At 32.7% G+C, this 18,998-nt stretch overlaps 1 protein-coding gene across 1 annotated transcript; it reads left to right on the top strand.

The window, feature by feature from the left end:
- Positions 1–104: 104 nt before the first annotated feature.
- On the top strand, positions 105–17,200 carry LOC124952606 (metabotropic glutamate receptor-like). The gene is given in 6 exon segments (XM_047502719.1): positions 105–3,307; positions 6,308–7,131; positions 11,012–11,124; positions 12,624–13,703; positions 13,706–13,754; positions 15,738–17,200. Coding segments are annotated over 6 exon segments (2,763 nt in total). The 5' UTR covers positions 105–2,759; the 3' UTR covers positions 15,887–17,200.
- The last annotated feature ends 1,798 nt before the right edge of the window (positions 17,201–18,998 follow it).

Genomic DNA, 18,998 nt, shown 5'->3' with positions numbered 1-18,998 from the left:
TATATTTATATATATAGTTACATATATTTATATATATATATATTTATATATATATATACATAGTTACATATATATATATATATATATATATATATATATATATATATATGTATACACGTACATTGCGTCGTTCGAACGTTTGCTGGAGAAGAAAAAAAAAAGGAGAAAGAAAAGAAGAACGTTAGCTTCCCGACTATCGTCAGGACTAGCCGGAAATTTGAAGAATGAGAACCAGACCAAGAAAGAAATATCTCAACAGGATAACATCAATTTGCGAGCACCGAGAAGGAAACCGATCGACGATTATCGATCCTCGTTGTCTTGTCTTATTCTCGCATCACCATTTCCCTTTCTTCTGCTTTGAGCTTTTAAACTTCGATCAAAAAAAAATTGATCAGTCCGGAATTGACGATTGATCTTAAAACCGCGAGTTTGCCGAGAAATTATTATTATTATTATTAGCATTATCATCGTCAATATTATTATCATTATTACTATAACTATTATCGTCATCCCAAGAATTTGCTCCTAGTCGAATAATTTCGTCAGGACGAAAATTTCTTTCGACGAAAAAGAGGCGAGTACCATTAATACGGCGAGCACTGTAAGAAAAAATTGTTCGGTATACGTCCGTAGCTATATTTCGTTTAGGATTCGAGCTGAGCTCGAAGTGGCTCGAGCACGTTAAGTTAGTAAAATCCGAGTTTGAAGGATCACAGGGAGCGTGACACGAATTAGAACTCATTTAGTAAAGAGTCGCTCATTTGAAGAGGTCGTGTACGGAAAAGAAAAAAAGAAAGAGAGAGAAAGAAAGAGAGAGAGTGAGAGAGAAAAAGAGAGAGTGAGAGAGAGAGAGAGAGAGAGAGAGAGAGAAAGAAACGAAATCGAAAAAGGGCTTTGCGGTGATCGAATATCAAGAGGAGAAGTATCGGTAAAGGACCACAACCAGGGACCTTGCGATGTTACTGTTTTTCACTCAGAAGAAAAGAAATTAGGGTTGGGAGTTAAAAGCGATATTTGCGATGAAGGGAACAGTGAAAAAGTCGTGGAAGGAAGAAGCATCGAAGGAGGAGGAAAGCACGTTAAAAGAGGAAGTGCTGAAACGTATCGCGGAAATTCGAATCCATTGCAGCGTAAAGGAGAGAGCAGGAAAATAAAGGCTGGAGGTAAAAGGGAGAGAAAAAGAGAAATAGGGAAGTGAAGGAAAGAAGAGAACGCCACTTCGCTGTTTCAAGCTTTCTGTCAAAGAAAACGGGTCGGTTCGTCGAGCTATCCGAGAAAGCAACACTTTTTGATCAATATATATATATATATATATATATATATATATATATGTATGTATGTATGTATGGATGTATGTATATAAAAAGATAAAGAAAGAAAAAGAGAGAGAAAGAGAGAGAGAGAAAAAGAAAGGGAGGTCGGAACGAAACTAAGCTAAGGAGAAACACATTTTCTTGGTGAATTGGAGAGAACCATATGACATTGAACGGATGGCCCGACTTTGGATAAAAGTTCAACATTTCTACAAAAGTTTTATTTGGAGGAAGAGGACGTAGTTTCGAGAAGTAAGGGTAGTGATACAAAGAGAGGAAGGAAAGGACGGCTCCTTCTGACTCTAGAGAAGAAAGAAGAAGTAGAAGAAAAAGCAAAAGTTCCGGCGACGACGGAAATGCCGAGGTTGCTTGCAAATTAGACGTCCGGAGTTGAACGAAGAATGTAGGGATTGTGTACGAGAACCTGAATCATCGAGGAAGAAAGTTGAGAAAAATATCGTATCTCGAGTTTTTAGAAACAAGAAAGATTTAGTTCTGCATAGGGCTAGTTCGAATGGCAATTGATCCAATCGGTTTGTGATCGAGATCGATAGAAAATTTGTGGCAAACGATGGTTCAACAGTGATGGCGCTGTTTCAACAGCAATCGAGTTTCATGCTTGAAGCTTTCGAGAAGCGATCGGCAAGTTAACAACGTCGTTCTTCGTCGAACGTATCGGCTCCGCATATCCGGCTTTTAGATGAATAATTTTGCGGACAACTTCCGCCCTGTGATTGGAAACTTGGATATAGCTAATGTATCCACGACCTATATAAGCTTCATACATCAGATTTGAAGTTTCACGAACGAGCTATCTCTCGATCAGGATTTATCGATCGATAACAACGCTTTGTATTTATTTATTAATCAATGGAAGATGTTTATAATGATCGACAAATTAACATTTTTTGATAAAAGATAAGATAACGGAAGAACGTTTAATTTTAAGATGCGCCAGTTGAGGCGGCATCTTGCGTGAGTTTCGATCTATTTTAAAAGAAAATCGACTGCGCAATCTTGACGGAAGAGTACGAACTAACGAATAAACAAGATGATCTCTAGTTCTGATCGTTCTTTGCCTCCGCTTAGAATGGAAGGAAAATGTTTCGAAATCGATCGAAGAATATAAATTCTTAGGAAATTCAACGAAGATTTCAAGATACTCGACATGTGTCTTTGAAGTGTCTCGCCTAACAACTTTTTGAACTTTTATTCGATAAGTGAATAAACGAAGGAGATGCCTACGAGTTGTAAAACGTGGAAAGGCCTAAAAACGTTGAAAATAACGATAATGACCATTATGAATGTTAGAAAAGTTAAATGTTAATCTTAAAAGAAAGCAACGAATACATAATCGATCGAAAGAGAATAAGCTAATCTAAAAGATGCGATCTTCATTCTATTCGGAAAAGTAGCGCTCGATGTTTTCTTATTCTCGTCAAAATGAGACGCTCTTTATTACACACGTTGATCCTTTTGATGACGCTTCAGCAGTTACCGTCGATCAGTCGATCTCGAATACACAGTGAAAGGGAGTCCGTTTTGATACCAGGCGATATCGTTCTCGGTGGTCTGTTTCCCGTCCACGAGAAAGGTGGTTCCGCTTGCGGACCAAACGTCTACAATCGTGGCGTTCAACGGCTCGAGGCGATGCTCTTTGCGGTCGATCAAATCAACAGAGAGACCAGGATATTGCCGGACATCATGTTGGGTGTACACATCCTGGACACTTGTGGAAGAGACACCTACGCTCTCAATCAAAGTCTACACTTCGTTCGCGCTTCACTTTCAAATTTGGATATAAGCGTGCTCGAGTGTGCAGATCGATCAACGCCCAGAGTAAAGAAGACAGCTAGTGCTGGACCGATCTTTGGCGTCATCGGTGGATCCTACAGTTCTGTATCGCTTCAGGTTGCCAATCTGTTGCGCCTCTTTCACATACCACAAATATCACCAGCATCCACGGCCAAGGCTCTTAGTGACAAAACCAGGTTTGTTTTTTTTACATTATCTCTTTCTTTTAATTATAATATTACGAGAATAAATAAGAGAAGATGACGAGATCAGTTTTCAATATTCTTTTCTTTCCACCTATACATTAACCCTTGATGAGATTATGTAACTCGTGTATATTTTTTCTTTTACTTCATTTTTCTTTTTTCCACAAAATTAATTGATAATTCATATATCCTAAGGTTATATTTGTGTTAGTATATTATAGGTATACTATAAATTTCATGTTATATATCATGTCTTCTCTCAGATACAACTAAAAGAACTAAATTGAGTTATAGAGAGTAAAAAAAATCACCAGTTTTGTGTGATCGAATATTTTCGTATTTTTGCAATAGGCATGTCTTCGATGTTATTTGCGTTAATAGCTACCAATATTTTACATATTTTTGCACAATTTCTATCTTTTTCATCACATATATAATTAGTTATAAATGTTTCAATTTTTCAATATAGGATTGAATTGTAATTATTTGTAAATCGTCATAATGTATATTTGACATATTTGGTACATTGATTTTTGGTATGAATTTCAAAATAATTCACTTAATCATCTAGACTGTGAAAATGACATGTGTTTTTATAGAAATACGTATGAATCACTGCATGTGTTTAGAAGTATATCATGTAGGAAGAATATATTACATATAATTCTAATAGAGGAAACTAAATTCAAAAATTATAATTTTATTTATCTCACTATTTTTAATATAAAATTTCTAAAAAATTCATAATATGCCTAGAACTGTTTTTTTTCTTTTTTTTTTTTTTTTAAGTATCTTTAGAGTTTGAATGTTTTCCATCGAATGCATGCGATTTTTGTCGAATTTGTAAATATTTGAAAGCACTGCTATTTTTTAAAAGCAGAAATCGAATTGAATATTTTGTTGAAAGTAATTTTATTTTCGATATAAATTTCAAATTAATTCTACAATCTGTTTTAATGGTAAAGTGAATGCACATGCATGCACACACGCACGCAAGCGCGTTCACACTTACATACACACATTTAGACTTTTATATGATCGAGAATTAAAATTTTGGATATTTCAAATAGTTTCAGAAATAATTATCCGGTCAAAATTTTCGTTTTATTCGGTACATATGTTCGTGTCTTTAAAAATGAAAAAGATCTTGTAATTGCTTGATTTGTAAAACTTTCGAACTAATTACAAACAATTACGTTGTTCCGTGGACAATTTCAAAGAGAAAGAAAGAGCCACTTCTACTATTGCGTAACTTTATTTTAGAAAGGATTGCATAATGTGTCAAACATTCGCACGAAGTTACAGTTCTTATTAGAAAATGATACTAACAACGAATATTCTTTCAAAGGATTCTCTTGAATCGTGGTAAGTGATCAGGAAGCTACATAGTAAATCGATGAAGTTGCTTTTCAATGTTACCTTTCAATCGTTCAAGATTTAAGTTTAGGAATTCACTTGATTGAGAGAAGATGAAATTGAAATTTGGTATTTGTTTTTGCATTTAGTTGTATTAGTAGTAGTAATGGTAGTAGCACAATAGAAATAAGAATAACTATATACTTCAGTTCAGTTATATTCTGTTTCTATACTTTGTACTCAATTGGAGCACACTGTGTTGTCATTTTCATCTTAACCCAAGCCCCGAAAAGGCTGCTTTTGTAACGTTGATATTGCTTTCGGTTTCATTAGGTATCCCTTAAAAAAGCTTTTCTTCCAACTTTTCCATTTGTTTTTATTCCGTTTGTACTTCTACCGGTTTTTGTCTCGAAACGAATAGTTAAAAGAAGAGAGAAAGATATATATATATATATATATATATATATATATATATATATATGTCACTAGTAATATTAAATATGTAGCAGTAAGAAAGAAAAGAAAAAAATTTTCATTTAACCAAGCAGTATTTAGTTAGACGAAAATGTATGCATGTGTTCTCATGTATAAAAGGTGAAGATTTTCTCTTCGTACCCATTTTTATCATCGTTTTTTTTCTCACTTATTTTTATTCGTATATACATATCTTTTGTAATATTTTTTCTCTATTTTTACCATTCCTTCTCTTTCATTCTTTCTGTCATATTTTCTTTTTTTGTCTATTTTTTCTTTTTTTTTTCTTTCTTTATTCTCTTTCTCTATTTCCAAGTAATTTTTTTGTTATACACAAAATATGAAAGAATAAAAGAAAAGTCATTGATTGTTCGACGAAGGATATTATTAGATCTAAGCAGCTCGTCAGCAAAAAAAATTTGTAATGTCGTCTTTCTTGACGAAAAGAAAAAAAAATATACCCGGGAAAGGTCTTCCCTCTTAGAATCACGATATTGCTTGCAAACTTGCGTTCTTACAAATGACTCTTTTTCTCTGAAATTGAGAGTATCATCGGTGTATATCGATTGGCAGAGATACTGGCTTCTATCTGTATCCTGCGTAACCCAATTTGTCCCAAGGGCTCGATTATGAATCTCTCCGGAGAAACTTCGACGTCAACCTTCGAGACATCGAACGGAATTGCGTGTAGACCGTTGATACTTTCCGCATGTGTTGATCATTAAGATGATATACTATTTTGATTCTCAAAGGTTAGTGATTTTTATTTTCCTAAAACGAAAGCCGCGTTGATTTATTTGATTTCTCATGGGATGCTCTTGGTAAATTGAGCTTTACAACTTTTATTCCATTTCAGTGAAACGTTTTAAATCCTGGTATTATTAAAATTAAAGAAAAAAAAAAGAAAAAAGGACTACATAATCAATGCTCCAGAAATCTATTCTAATTAAAGTTTTGACGATGAACACATTTTTGTAGTTTTCAAAATGATGTATAGGATAATATAAGTTTTAATGATTTTCAAGCCTTTTTATTTTTAATTTATATGAATTAGTATGTAGGTACGTGTACACATACATATATATGACATGCTATAAATCGTATTGATAGGTTGAATATAAATATTTATTATAGTTACGTATAAATTCTCTTCTTGTACAGGTTCGATTATTTTGCAAGGACAGTACCACCAGATACATTCCAGTCGATTGCTTTGGTCGATGTAGTGAAGAGCGCTAACTGGTCTTACGTATCGACCGTCTATTCAGAGGGTAGCTACGGCGAATATGGGATCGAAGTATTCACGCGTGAAGCAATCGAGAGAAATGTTTGCATAGCAGCAGCAGTAAAGGTACCGAGTGCAGCAAACGACAAGATCTTCGACGATATTATTCAGAGATTGATAAAGAAGTCGAATGCTCGAGCAGTAGTCCTCTTCACTCGAGCCGAAGATGCGCGAGGAATTCTCGAAGCAACGAGGAGATCGAACCTCAGTCAACCATTTCAGTGGTTAGCCAGCGATGGTTGGGGCAGACAAATAAAGCTCGTCGAAGGTTTAGAGGAAGAAGCCGAAGGAGCGATTACCGTTGAACTTCAATCAAAAAATATTCCAGAATTCGACGAGTATATGGCAAACTTAACGCCAGAAAACAATCATAGGAATCCTTGGTTCGCCGAATATTGGGAAGAAGTTTTTAGTTGTGATTTAAAGAAAAACACTAAGTCTCAACATCAGGCACATACTACGATTTCATCAACAAATGGTGCGAGGAAGATTTGTAATCCTGAATTTAGATTGACACCAAGCAGAGGATACGAACAAGAATCTAAAGTCCAATTCGTTGTTGATGCTGTTTATGCGTTTGCATTGGCTCTTCATAATCTTCAAAGTGATCTCTGTGGTAAGAAAGGAGTCTGTCCTGCGATGGCTAATTACGATCGCGGTGCTTTCTACAGGGATTATCTTTTGAACGTTTCCTTCAAAGGTAAATTCGATTTTTATATTTCTTTATTATTTTTTCTTTTTCTTTTTATTTATTTTCTTATTCGAACGAATGGGTCTTGATCGATATTTCGTGTCACGTTGATCTAACTCTTATCTATAACAAAACATATCGTATATATGAACGTAGTTTATATATACGAATACTACGAAACGATCATCCTTTCCAACGTAAATCAAATTCATTTCTTGCTATTATGCGACCGAGAAAGCAACGACTATCTACTAGGTTCATACGCAGTAAACTGAACGTTCGATTGTATAAATTCCCGAGAATTTACACAATCGGATATAAAAGTGAGAATGAAAAGATTGTTAGAAATTCTCAATTTTCTTATTGATTGCTCGATTTTATACGTGCTGTATCAACGTAAGACAAGATCAATCGATGCGAAAGAATTTTCTGTAGATTTTTTCTTTTTTTCAGCGGAAAATACTCGATAAAAAACGTTGAAAATAAAACGTTCAATTCTTTGCATACTTCCTACTAAATGTCAAAATTCTTTGAACATTTAATATAGAAAAAATTATTCGATCAAAAAAAGTGTCCGAATATTTCTGCGACTGACTGTATATAACAGAACGGCGACTACTATCGATCGGAAGCATTTAGTTCAGCGAAGTTACCTTTTTTTTCTTTTTTTTTCTTTTCCTTCCGATAAAATGACATTTAGTCAAGGATAAGTAAGAAGGATAAAAATATTTTCGAATGAAATTTTCTAAGTCGAATCAACGTGACACCGATTTGCATTTAACTTATATTACAATAATGCGTTCTATAACCGATAGTTCGAAAATCATAAAAAACAATAAAAGATCGATCGATCACGTGCGAGAGAAACAAGCGAACGTATACATAGTTGGGTATCCTTCGAGTTTCTTTTGCGTTAGTAATCGATCATTTTATCCTTGAAGATATAAAGTCGTTAAAGGAATATTCTAGATACAAATGGAAATTATCGTAGACGGAGTAGAATTCATATGTCATAAGGGGAAAGGTACAGTCCAGGATGAGGTTAGATTAAGAAAAACATTTATCGAGGTCAGAACTTCGACAAATAGACGCATCACACAACAGAAATATTTATAGCATGTTCGAATTTATTTCTTGAGTGAGAAGATCAAATGAAAAGAAACTGTGGGATGGGGAAGGAAGAGGGTGGTGGTAGGGGTTTGGGAATGGGGACTGTTTTTAGATAGGAGGAAGTAGAACTTTTGTTGATTCTATGAGTTCGCGATGAGATGATACGTGTATTATTAAACGGAATATCTCGAATTGAATCGGATTCATCCGACGGGCGTACCATTATCGATTCGTGTCACGAATGTACACGCGACGATATCGCACGAAATGCGCAGGAGATAATGGCTCTCGCATTTATTCCTCGCCGGCTGCGTTTTTAGGCTAGCAGCAGCCTAGAACGTCGGCTCAAATATTAAGGTCACGCCGTTGCAGGTACTTTCAGTGATAAAGGGAATACGAACTTTCTCCGTGGAGTCTCTTTTCTTTGATCTCTTTCCCGATTCGATAACCGCGTTGAAATTCATATTATTATTATTAAACTTCAATCTCAGTAATCTCCTTCGCGAATAGATGGATCTTCTTAATATCTATGTATCTTGCTACTTAAATACAGTTACAAAGGGAATGAACTGTGAAATTTTTCTTTAATATTTAGTATTTAGGTTACGAACAAATGTTAAATGGACGATGTTAAGCTATGTTTTTTTCCTTTCTTTTTTTCCAAATAAATGTTTGTCAGGGGGAAAAAATATTTGAGGATAAATTAAAGATTAATATTCATGTATATCAAATATGAATTGCGACAATATCTTAAATGTCATTTATAAAAAATATTTACTTAAAATTGTAATCGTTTTTTAAGAAAATTTCGATATTACCAATAGATCGATGATGTCAATCGTATAGACAGGTGGTTTGAAAATTATTTTTTATCACTCGTTACAACTATATAAGATAATCGAGGAATTAGAAGAGAAACGTGTCAATCGATCGATCGATCGATTAATCGAAGAATAGGTAGAAATGTATACCTATGTACGGTATACATAATTCAACCAATCATTTCACACCGATTAATTAGTAAGCGACGATTTACTTTGACTCCCATAGCGTGCTCGCTATTATATTAGCTTCACGGATAATACAATAGAACGAGGAAATTACGTTACGCGATGTCCGTCTATTTAGGTCACTGAACAAGAAGATCTCTCGATGATATTTTCGAATAAAGGGAATACTCCATGAGCCATCGAAGACGATCGTGTTTCTGATCAATGTATTCTATAAACTTTATTATTATTATTATTATTATTATTATTATTACTATTATTATGATTTCTTTTTTCTTCATCAATCATACAATGAAATCATATTATGGAATCGTACAAATCATCCAAAGAACACACGTGATTTTCATCTTTTCCATTGATTCTTCACCATAAACCCACATAATTTTAAAGACATACACATATATTTGTATTTCTGATCTTATTTCATTTTTTCGTCACAATATTAATTGATAATTATAACATTTCTAATAAAGAGATTAAATGAAATTTTCTTTCTTTCTTTCATTTTCTTTCTGTTATTTATTTCTTTAATAGTCGAAAATAGCGTAAAATAAAATGCATTACTATAATAATACCAAGCGTATGTTATCAATCTTCATTTACAAAGAAGATCGAAGGTCGTAGCACGTGCATTCGATTCATGAAAGATAAGACATTGTTCGACAATAAGAAACGAATCAATAAGGCCATCAAGTCTTATAGAATGTTCATAGTCTCAATAATCAGACATTTTCCGTGTATGCGCATTCATCGCGTGCGATTAACCACCAATTCGTCATATCCTATTCGTCGTTGCTATATGCATTAGCAAATTCTTATCGATTTGCGCAAGTATTCCTTCGTATCTCTCTGTTCTCAGTACTCGAGGTACCGAGTAATAAAACGATGATCTAAGTCGAATGTAAATTCACGAAAAGAGAGTATCGACGAAAAGAATATGTTTCCATTATTTTCGAAGATCATCTTATCACTTTTAAATCTGTTAAAGTCATTTAATCTATCTTAACTGTTAAAAAAAAACTTAAGTCTTTTTATGTCTCCAACGATATGGTGTCAATGAAAAATACAATCTTTTTTCCTAAAAGAATTAGAACATTTAATAACTATATTTTATTGATTAGATTTTGCTTCATTATCTACGATTAAAACATTTCGATTTCTTTATAGTAAGTAAATGCCACATACTTGTAACTATTCAACCCTTTGCACTATAATTAGTTTCTTAATTTCTTTTCAACCAATTCTGACTTGACTTTTTCCTACTTTTGATATTTCATATAAATCTGTACATAATTAGTAAATTTTTCAATAAAACTATCCCTATTGATTTGTTTTATTAAGATTTCTGGGGGAAAAATACTGTTATCGGTTGCAAAATGTTATTGTTGAAAAAATTAACATGACATTGAAAGAAAAAAATCTGTTAAATTATGCAATTTTCTAAATCACATTGTTGAAATTGAAATTAGATGATTAAGATTAAGACGTACTCCAATGGACGAGATATTCTATTAGAACAAAATTGTAAGAGCAAAAATTCAGAACAAACAATATACATTTTTTCGAAAACAAAATTCGAAAAGGAAACTTTTGGTGGCAGTTATCTCTACTGAAGGTTCTTGGAAAAGGATAACCGCTTTTCACGGCCCTCCCAACCGATATATTTCAAAACCCATTCGTTGCAGCTTCACCGAGTGTACCTTCGCGATATTACGTGCCATTTCACGGGCCAAGCCTCAAGGGTATTCAGATTTTCAGTCATTTTCCAGACGCCGCAGGCAGCGAGGTGAAATTCGACGAACACGGTGACGGTCTGGCAAGATACGAAATCCTGAATTTCCGAAAGTCGAATCTCAGCGGTACCGATGGCTATCATTATCGGGCAAGTACAAAGATGATAAGAGAAACAGACAATAAAACAAAGAAAAAGAAAAGAACAAAATAAAAAGAAGGGGAAAAAGGAGAGGAGAGAAACGAGTTTCCTCTCAGATATCACTCCTTCCTTTTTTCCTCACAATTAATTAACGTTCGTGAAAATCCGCAAAAAAGAAAAATCGCATTTGTAGAACCTCCGTTTAATTCGCTTTCTTCGAATTACTTTTGTAAAAGTTCGCGTTCGAACTGACACGAAAGCTATCATCCTCTCTTATTGTCTCCGTCGGAAACTTTCCACAAATCGTCTCTCTCTCTCTCTCTCTCTCTCCCTCTCTCTTTTCTTTTCTTTTCATTTCTTTCTTTATTTTCTTTTATTTTCTTTTATTTTCTTTTATTTCTTTTATTTTCTTTTATTTTCCCTCTCAATTTGTATTTTTTTTATGAATTTTTGTTCTTTTCGACAAATTATAACTTCTAAATATGCTTAATTAATATTTCGTCTTATCGTGAACAACGATGAATCATTTAATTATATCAGATCTTTTCCTTTCACGGCAAATATAATTCTTGTTCTGTTAAAACCGTACGTAGTCCAGTTAGCCAACAATCGTCGACTATTTTATTAAATTAGCATCAATTAATTTATAGTTACATGCTACTATAGTTGAAATAAATATTTCATAAAAGCGTATAAACGAAGATATTTATTAAAGCATGAAAGAAATTTTCTTCTTTTTTCCTATTAGTCATATTCTCGGAAATATACTTATTTAGCTAGCCCTCAAGCGATTTTCCAAAAAACAATTAAACTTCGTTAATAAAACGAGATGTTGAAAGCGTGAAAATCCTTTTTATTTGCATATTTTATAGTACAAACTTTCTGTAATATCTTTGTATGTGAGACATCGGATCAGAACTTGTCCACGTTTTATTCCATATATTAATTCTTTTTTTTAATTTTTTTATTTTCTATTTGTTTTTATTCTTATTCAAATAAAATATTCTCTAAAGAAGATAAATTTATGATTGCAATGGGACGTAAATCTAATATTTGCATTTCTGAATTTAAAAAGATAAAGAGAAAAAGAGAAACAGATAGCTATCTGACCATTAAACGTTATTGGATCTCGAAAAAATATAGCTATCTCAATATCATATATCCGATTTACTATAAATTGCACGTATTTTATAAAAGGATTTGAAAGAAAAACATGTTGGAAGTTAATATAATATATATATATATAATATAAAAGAGAGAGAGAGAGAGAGAGAGAGAGATGAGAGAGAGGGAGAGAGATGAGAGGAGAGGAGAGGGAGAGAGAGGAGAGAGAGGAGAGAGAGGGAGAGAGAGGGAGAGAAGAGGGGAGAGAGGGGAAAGAGGAAGAGGAGAGAGAGAGAGGAGAGAGAGAGAGAGAGAAGAGAGAGGAGAAAGAGAGAGAGAGAGAGAGAGAGAGAGAAAGAGAGAGAAGAGAAAGAGGGAGAAAATAAAAACGCAAAAGATTTCAGGTCGTAGGCAAATGGTACAACTCCTTGGATATTAAGACGGACGAGATGGTATGGGCACGAGGAACAAAAGACATACCGATCTCAGCATGCTCTTTACCCTGCGAATCAGGTATGATAAAGAAGCAACAGGGTGACACTTGTTGCTGGGTGTGCGATCAGTGCGAAGAGTACGAGTTCGTGTACGATGAGTATACCTGCATGGATTGCGGGCCAGGCTTGTGGCCTCACGTAGACAAAAAAAGTTGCTACCATTTACCGGTGAAGCATATCAAGTGGAGCAGCGCCTTTGCAATAGCACCAGCTGTGATTTCTTGTCTTGGGATAGCAGCAACCTTGGCAGTAGCTTGTCTTCTCTTTCAACATCGGGACACTCCAGTAGTTCGTGCTTCTGGACGAGAGTTGACCGTTGTTCTTTTAGCTGGCGTTTTGGTCTGCTATTTGAACACGTTTTTATTACTGGTAACACCAACGACAGTTACCTGTGTCCTTCAAAGATTTGGTGTAGGCGTGAGTTTCAGCGCCGTATACGGTGCTCTTCTTACCAAGACCAATCGTATCGCCAGAATATTCGATGCAGCTTCGAGATCTGCAGTGAGACCTCGATACATCAGTCCAACCTCACAAGTTTGCATAGCGGCCGCCTTGATAGCATTCCAAATCGTCCTGACTCTTGTATGGATGGTCGTCGAGCCACCGGGCACGCGATATTATTATCCCGATCGCAAACAGGTCATATTGAAATGTAACATTCAAGATATGAGCTTTCTCTTCTCTCAACTATACAACGCTATTCTGATCCTCGTCTCCACCGTTTATGCCGTAAAAACACGAAAGATACCAGAAAACTTTAACGAAAGCAAATTCATTGGCTTCACTATGTACACGACCTGTATTATCTGGCTTGGCTTTGTACCCATTTATTTCGGAACTGGAAACGCTCACGAGACCCAAATCACGACGCTCTGTGTCGCTATTAGTCTCAGCGCATCGGTTACCCTCGTTTGTCTGTACGCACCCAAAGTCTACATTATCGTCTTCCAACCGGATAAAAATATACGAGGCAAAACTTTCATCAAGAGCACACTTTAAAGAAACAGGGTAGCAGCGCTGGAACCTCTTCAGTCACGAAATGTGAGTGAAAGTAAATCGATTGGTTATTCGATTAGATTAGATTAAATTCGATTTAAATCGACTCGATTCGATCCGATTTTCATCTTTTATTCGTACTTCGTTATCTCGAATTAGACATATCGTTATCTAACATCCTTTCTTCTTATTCGAGATCGTAACAATATAAAGCAATTTTAGGTCAATCGATCGTCTATCTTAAGGGAGTTTAATCTTTTATTTTTCCAATTATTCAATTTAATGAAGAACATCGACGTTTACAACATTGCAGTAAATTCAGACTTCTACGTGTGATGAGATAATTATAAACCCTACAATCACTCCTTCAAATTTGTTTCATCATGATAATGCCTTGCGGTATCTCCGAAATATCAAATTTTCGTCTTAAACTAAATATATATGAGTGATAATAATAATATGTACATACGTAGGAGGAGAATTTTAATAATGATGAAACATCATGTTCTATGACACATTAAAACGTAACAACGAATGATAATCTTAATGCCTTACTACGACGCACAGTTTTGTCAATAAGCGTGACCCATTTTTTATGCGGTTTTAGACTCAATGCTTTTCTTTTTCTTTTTTCCGTCAAGACAAATCTAACATATTTTCTATAATGTCTTTCAAAAGTTCTTTTTCTTTTCTTTTTTATCTGTGTATATTTTTTCGTTTTCGTTTTCGTTTTCGTGTTCGTGTTCGTGTTCGTGTTCGTTTTCATTTTCGTTTTCGTTTTCGTTTTCGTTTTCATTTTCGTTTTCGTTTTCGTTTTCATTTTCGTTTTCATTTTCATTTTCGTTTTCATTTTCCTTTTCGTTTTCTTAAACCAAATTTATTCATATTTATTTTGGAAATAATTATCACAGTTGACAAAATGTAATGAACGTGACTTTAAAGCAAAAACAATGACAAAAATTAGTCGGATGAATTGCGAATTATGAAGAGACAGAAACGATAATGAGAATACTCGGCACAATGCCAAAGCGCTTTGTAACTGGCACTCTTTAATTAGACTGTACAGAGTACATTCGCTCTCGTACTATGTACATACGTACTTGGCCAGCTCGTATATTATCGCGATCGCATTCTACGCGTTCCATTTCATATTCCGATGTGAAATTCTTCGCTAAAACGCGGCGTACACGAAAGATGCGTTTACTGAATCAAGATTACAGCTTCGTTAAATTTTTTTCGTAAACTTTGTCAAATTATTTTAATTATTGAAAAAACTTGGAGAAAGAAGAAAGAAAAGAAAAAAGGACGGCAATGGTTTTATGCGAAACTTATAATAATATGCAAAGTTATCTTTTCTTTTTTATCTGACTCTTAATCTTCCTCTCTTGGATCTCCTGTACCATTTAATTTTTAATTTTAGCCATTCGCGTTGAATATACATTAATATTGAAAAGCATAATAGCGGGCAGCAATAATTAATAATCGGTGATGTTAGAATAGTACGTTAAAAAAAATAAATAATAATTCTATAAAACGAATTTATTTATTTACATGAACGAACGTAAAATATTAGATGCTATCCAATTTCTATAAATTTATCTACTGATGTTATGGGTGTAAGGAAATATTCGGTCGAAGTCGTGACATGTGATAGTAATGAATTTATTAAATTAGACTCACATGTACAGAGAGGATTTCTATCTCATCGTTGTCTGCATCAGAGATTTTATGAATATGTATTAGATCTTCTGGTGACTTTTTAGGTAAAAGATAATTTAAAACTGTTCGGTAAGATAGAAAGACTTGATAAAATTGAGATTATTTACTTAGTTTTATCAATTCCCATTGATATGAAATGAATGATTCGTACGAATTTATCTGTTAACTTATCTATTTAAAAAATAATGAAAGACTCGATTACGATATATAGGATATAATATACATATATATATATATATATATATATATATATATATATCACTAAAAATCTAAAAATTAATGTTATCATATTATTATTTGATATTTCAGATACTGCCTGCGAATTAGTCAGCGAAAGTATGCCTTTGCAAAGTGCACTCACAGCGGCCGTACAAACTTCGGTGGGCGTAACAGAAATCTCGCTTGCACCAAACTCGTCTAGCATGACAACTAATAACGAACAGGTGGCTCAATTGTAAATCGATTCGCCAATTACTTTTACGTACTTTGACATATTCGATAAATTTGAGACATATTCGACGAGTGGATAAGTGTAAATTACTGAAGGAAAAAAGAAAAAATAATGCTATATTCCATCGTAAATTAATTTCTTCGATTAAGAAGAATATGAAAAAAAACGATGAGAGAAAGTTTACGAGACTGTGTGAATTAGAAAAAAGAAAATATAAAAATAAAAAAAGAGATAAAAAAGACAAGATACAATATCGATCGATGTTATTTCATTCGCGAATTATGTACAAAGTACATATTTCATAATATACAATATTTCGAGAGTGTGTGTTGGAGTGCAAATATTATACCTTTATCGAGATAATGTTAAAACAATAATTTGCATAATCGATTAACTTAACAGACGACGTTCGTACGAATGCTTTGTTGTGTTTTGCGTCCTTAATTCATTAATATTATACTTATTAATGTATTACAAAACACAGTGTGTATATATATGTATATCAAGACCATCGATCAATCAACCACGATCATTGTTGTCGTTATTGTTACTGTTAAAGTTATCCTTGGTATATATATATCTATATATATATATATATATATATATATATATATATGAATATACGTACATATGTATAAAAAGATATATATATCTATGTATGTAAAAAGTGTGCATCAAACGATCGTGTTGTATCACAAAAAAATTCATAAATAAGATTAATTAATTTCGAATAATTCGCGAAAAAGACGAATGATTCCACCAAACCGATTTAGCGGACTTTCTTTATAAATATAAGTAAACGAGGAAATAACGAACGAAACCATCGTGTTTCGTTTCATTCTTTACATTGTTTTAAAGAAATTCTATTAAAATGTAACATAAAAATACGTGCTCGAAAGTTTCGTTCGATCGTCTAGGTGATAAATTCAATCTCAAGATACTTTTTGAAACTATCGGAAGACAGTGAAATTCTGATAGGAAAGAAAAGAATGGTGTGAAAGTTCCTTTTTAATTAATTCGAATGTTATCGATTTTACGATATGTTAGCAACGTTTTAGAAATTTAATCTACATTAGATATACATATTCGAATTAAATATTTATTTATTTACTTATTTATACTTCTTTGTACAGTCATTTTTATTTATTTATTTATTTATTATCTATTTAGTATTATGAAATATTTGTAATTTATACTATAAGAGAAAAAGAAAAATAGAAGTTATCGAAAAACGAGCAATACAGATCTCAAACGTTTTAGATGAGAGAAATAAATATTTATTTTCGAATGATCTTGCATTTGCAAGATTTTCTCTCTCTCTCTCTCTTCATTGATCGTCCCCATCCTTGTATTCTATTAATCACATTCATATATTCTTCGAAACAAGTCGAACAATTTTTTGAATGAACGTCTGTATTTACTCGTTCGTTTTATACCCAAATCGCTTCGCACAATCGTTCATATTAATTTTCACATCTCGCTGCTATATCTGTATATTGGAATTCTGCGATTTTCTCAATAAAAGAAAGAGAATGAAAAAAGCAAACAAAAATGGAAAAAATAAAATAGAGAGAAGAACAAGGAAGTTGTACAATTACATGTTTAATGGCGTGTATCGTACAATAACTTCGCGGATTAGCACATTAGATTAAACATATAAGTCAACTAATTAAGTAAAAAATGTTTAGATAGATACAATTCGTTCTTTGTTTCAAAGTTTTCACCTTTTTCGTTAAATATCTCTGAAAAAAATTTCGTCAAGCTTTTGAATTTTGTATTAATAATTTTCCTTGTCACAATTCTGTTATCATCGCAAACATTTTTCTTACATAATATAATAAAGAAATAATGATATCAACTTAAACAAGTGAACAATTAAACGAATTACCTACTATTATTACAAAAAAGCATCATTTAAGCATATTATTTATCGTCAAGTACTAATATGAAAAAATTAAAAGCGAAAGATTTAAGAGATTTTCAAATAAATATTTAAACAATTTCAATATATTGTATGTGTGTATATATGTACACATACACACACGCACACACATATATGTACACTGTAAGAAGAAAAATATTTATAAAATATATGAAAAATTATATATATTATAAAACATAGATATATATAACTTAAATTATATAGAGTATATCTGTGTGTGTGTATGTGTATGTGTGTTCATCCTTGAAGCACAGGTAAGTAGAACTTAATAGACAAAATTCAAATTAAGGAAATTAATTAAATGAAAGTTCCTAGAAATGAAGTGGAAGGAAACTTGGCTTCTCGATCTTAAAACGAAAGCTTAGATAACTACTGGTATTATCATGGAAATCTTATTTCTTATATATTATATTATATTATATATATATAATATAATATAATATATAATATATTACATATACATATTTTCCTTGTGAAATTCTAAAAAAAAAGCCGATTGATAATACATTAATGCCTTGTCGTCAACATCGTTGTTGTCGTAATCGTTGTCAAAATGAAAAATCGTTATCACCGAACGTCTTAAATAGATTTCACATCGGCGGGAATCAACGCGTCATTTCCTGACGCGTTTTGAAGAGTGGAGAGTAAAGTATTTATCGAATTCATAACGATCATACATTTAAATATTTACATTCTTAAATATTAAGCAGTGGTGCTCATAAAATAAATAAATCGTAATTTATCGATTTATAATGAATGAGTAATAATCTTTCCAAAAAGAATATTATGTTTTTTTTCCTTTAACTACTTAAAGAGATAGAAAAAAGGAACAAATTTAAATAAAAAATAATACTAAAATACATACTATAATATATATTTTTTTAAATTAATATTACTTTCTTTTAGATTTAAATAAAAAATAAAAAACTATAATATAAAGTGTAATATTTTTTTTTAATATAATTAATCATCTGTTGATAAGAAAATACGTATAAAAGTCTTTTAGAAGTGAAATAAGTTAAAAGATTATATATACACATATACATATATATAAGAATGATATTTATTAGTTATGTTTACGAGGAACATACTAACATAGACGGTCCTTATCGTTTTACTACCATACATATTTACTACCATTATATAAATATTCATTGAATATTCGATATCGTAACTG

The sequence above is a fragment of the Vespa velutina genome, chromosome 10, assembly GCF_912470025.1.
Source record: "Vespa velutina chromosome 10, iVesVel2.1, whole genome shotgun sequence".
In the NCBI taxonomy this organism is placed as follows: Eukaryota; Metazoa; Arthropoda; class Insecta; order Hymenoptera; family Vespidae; genus Vespa; species Vespa velutina.
This window is presented reverse-complemented; position numbering and strand designations above follow the sequence as displayed.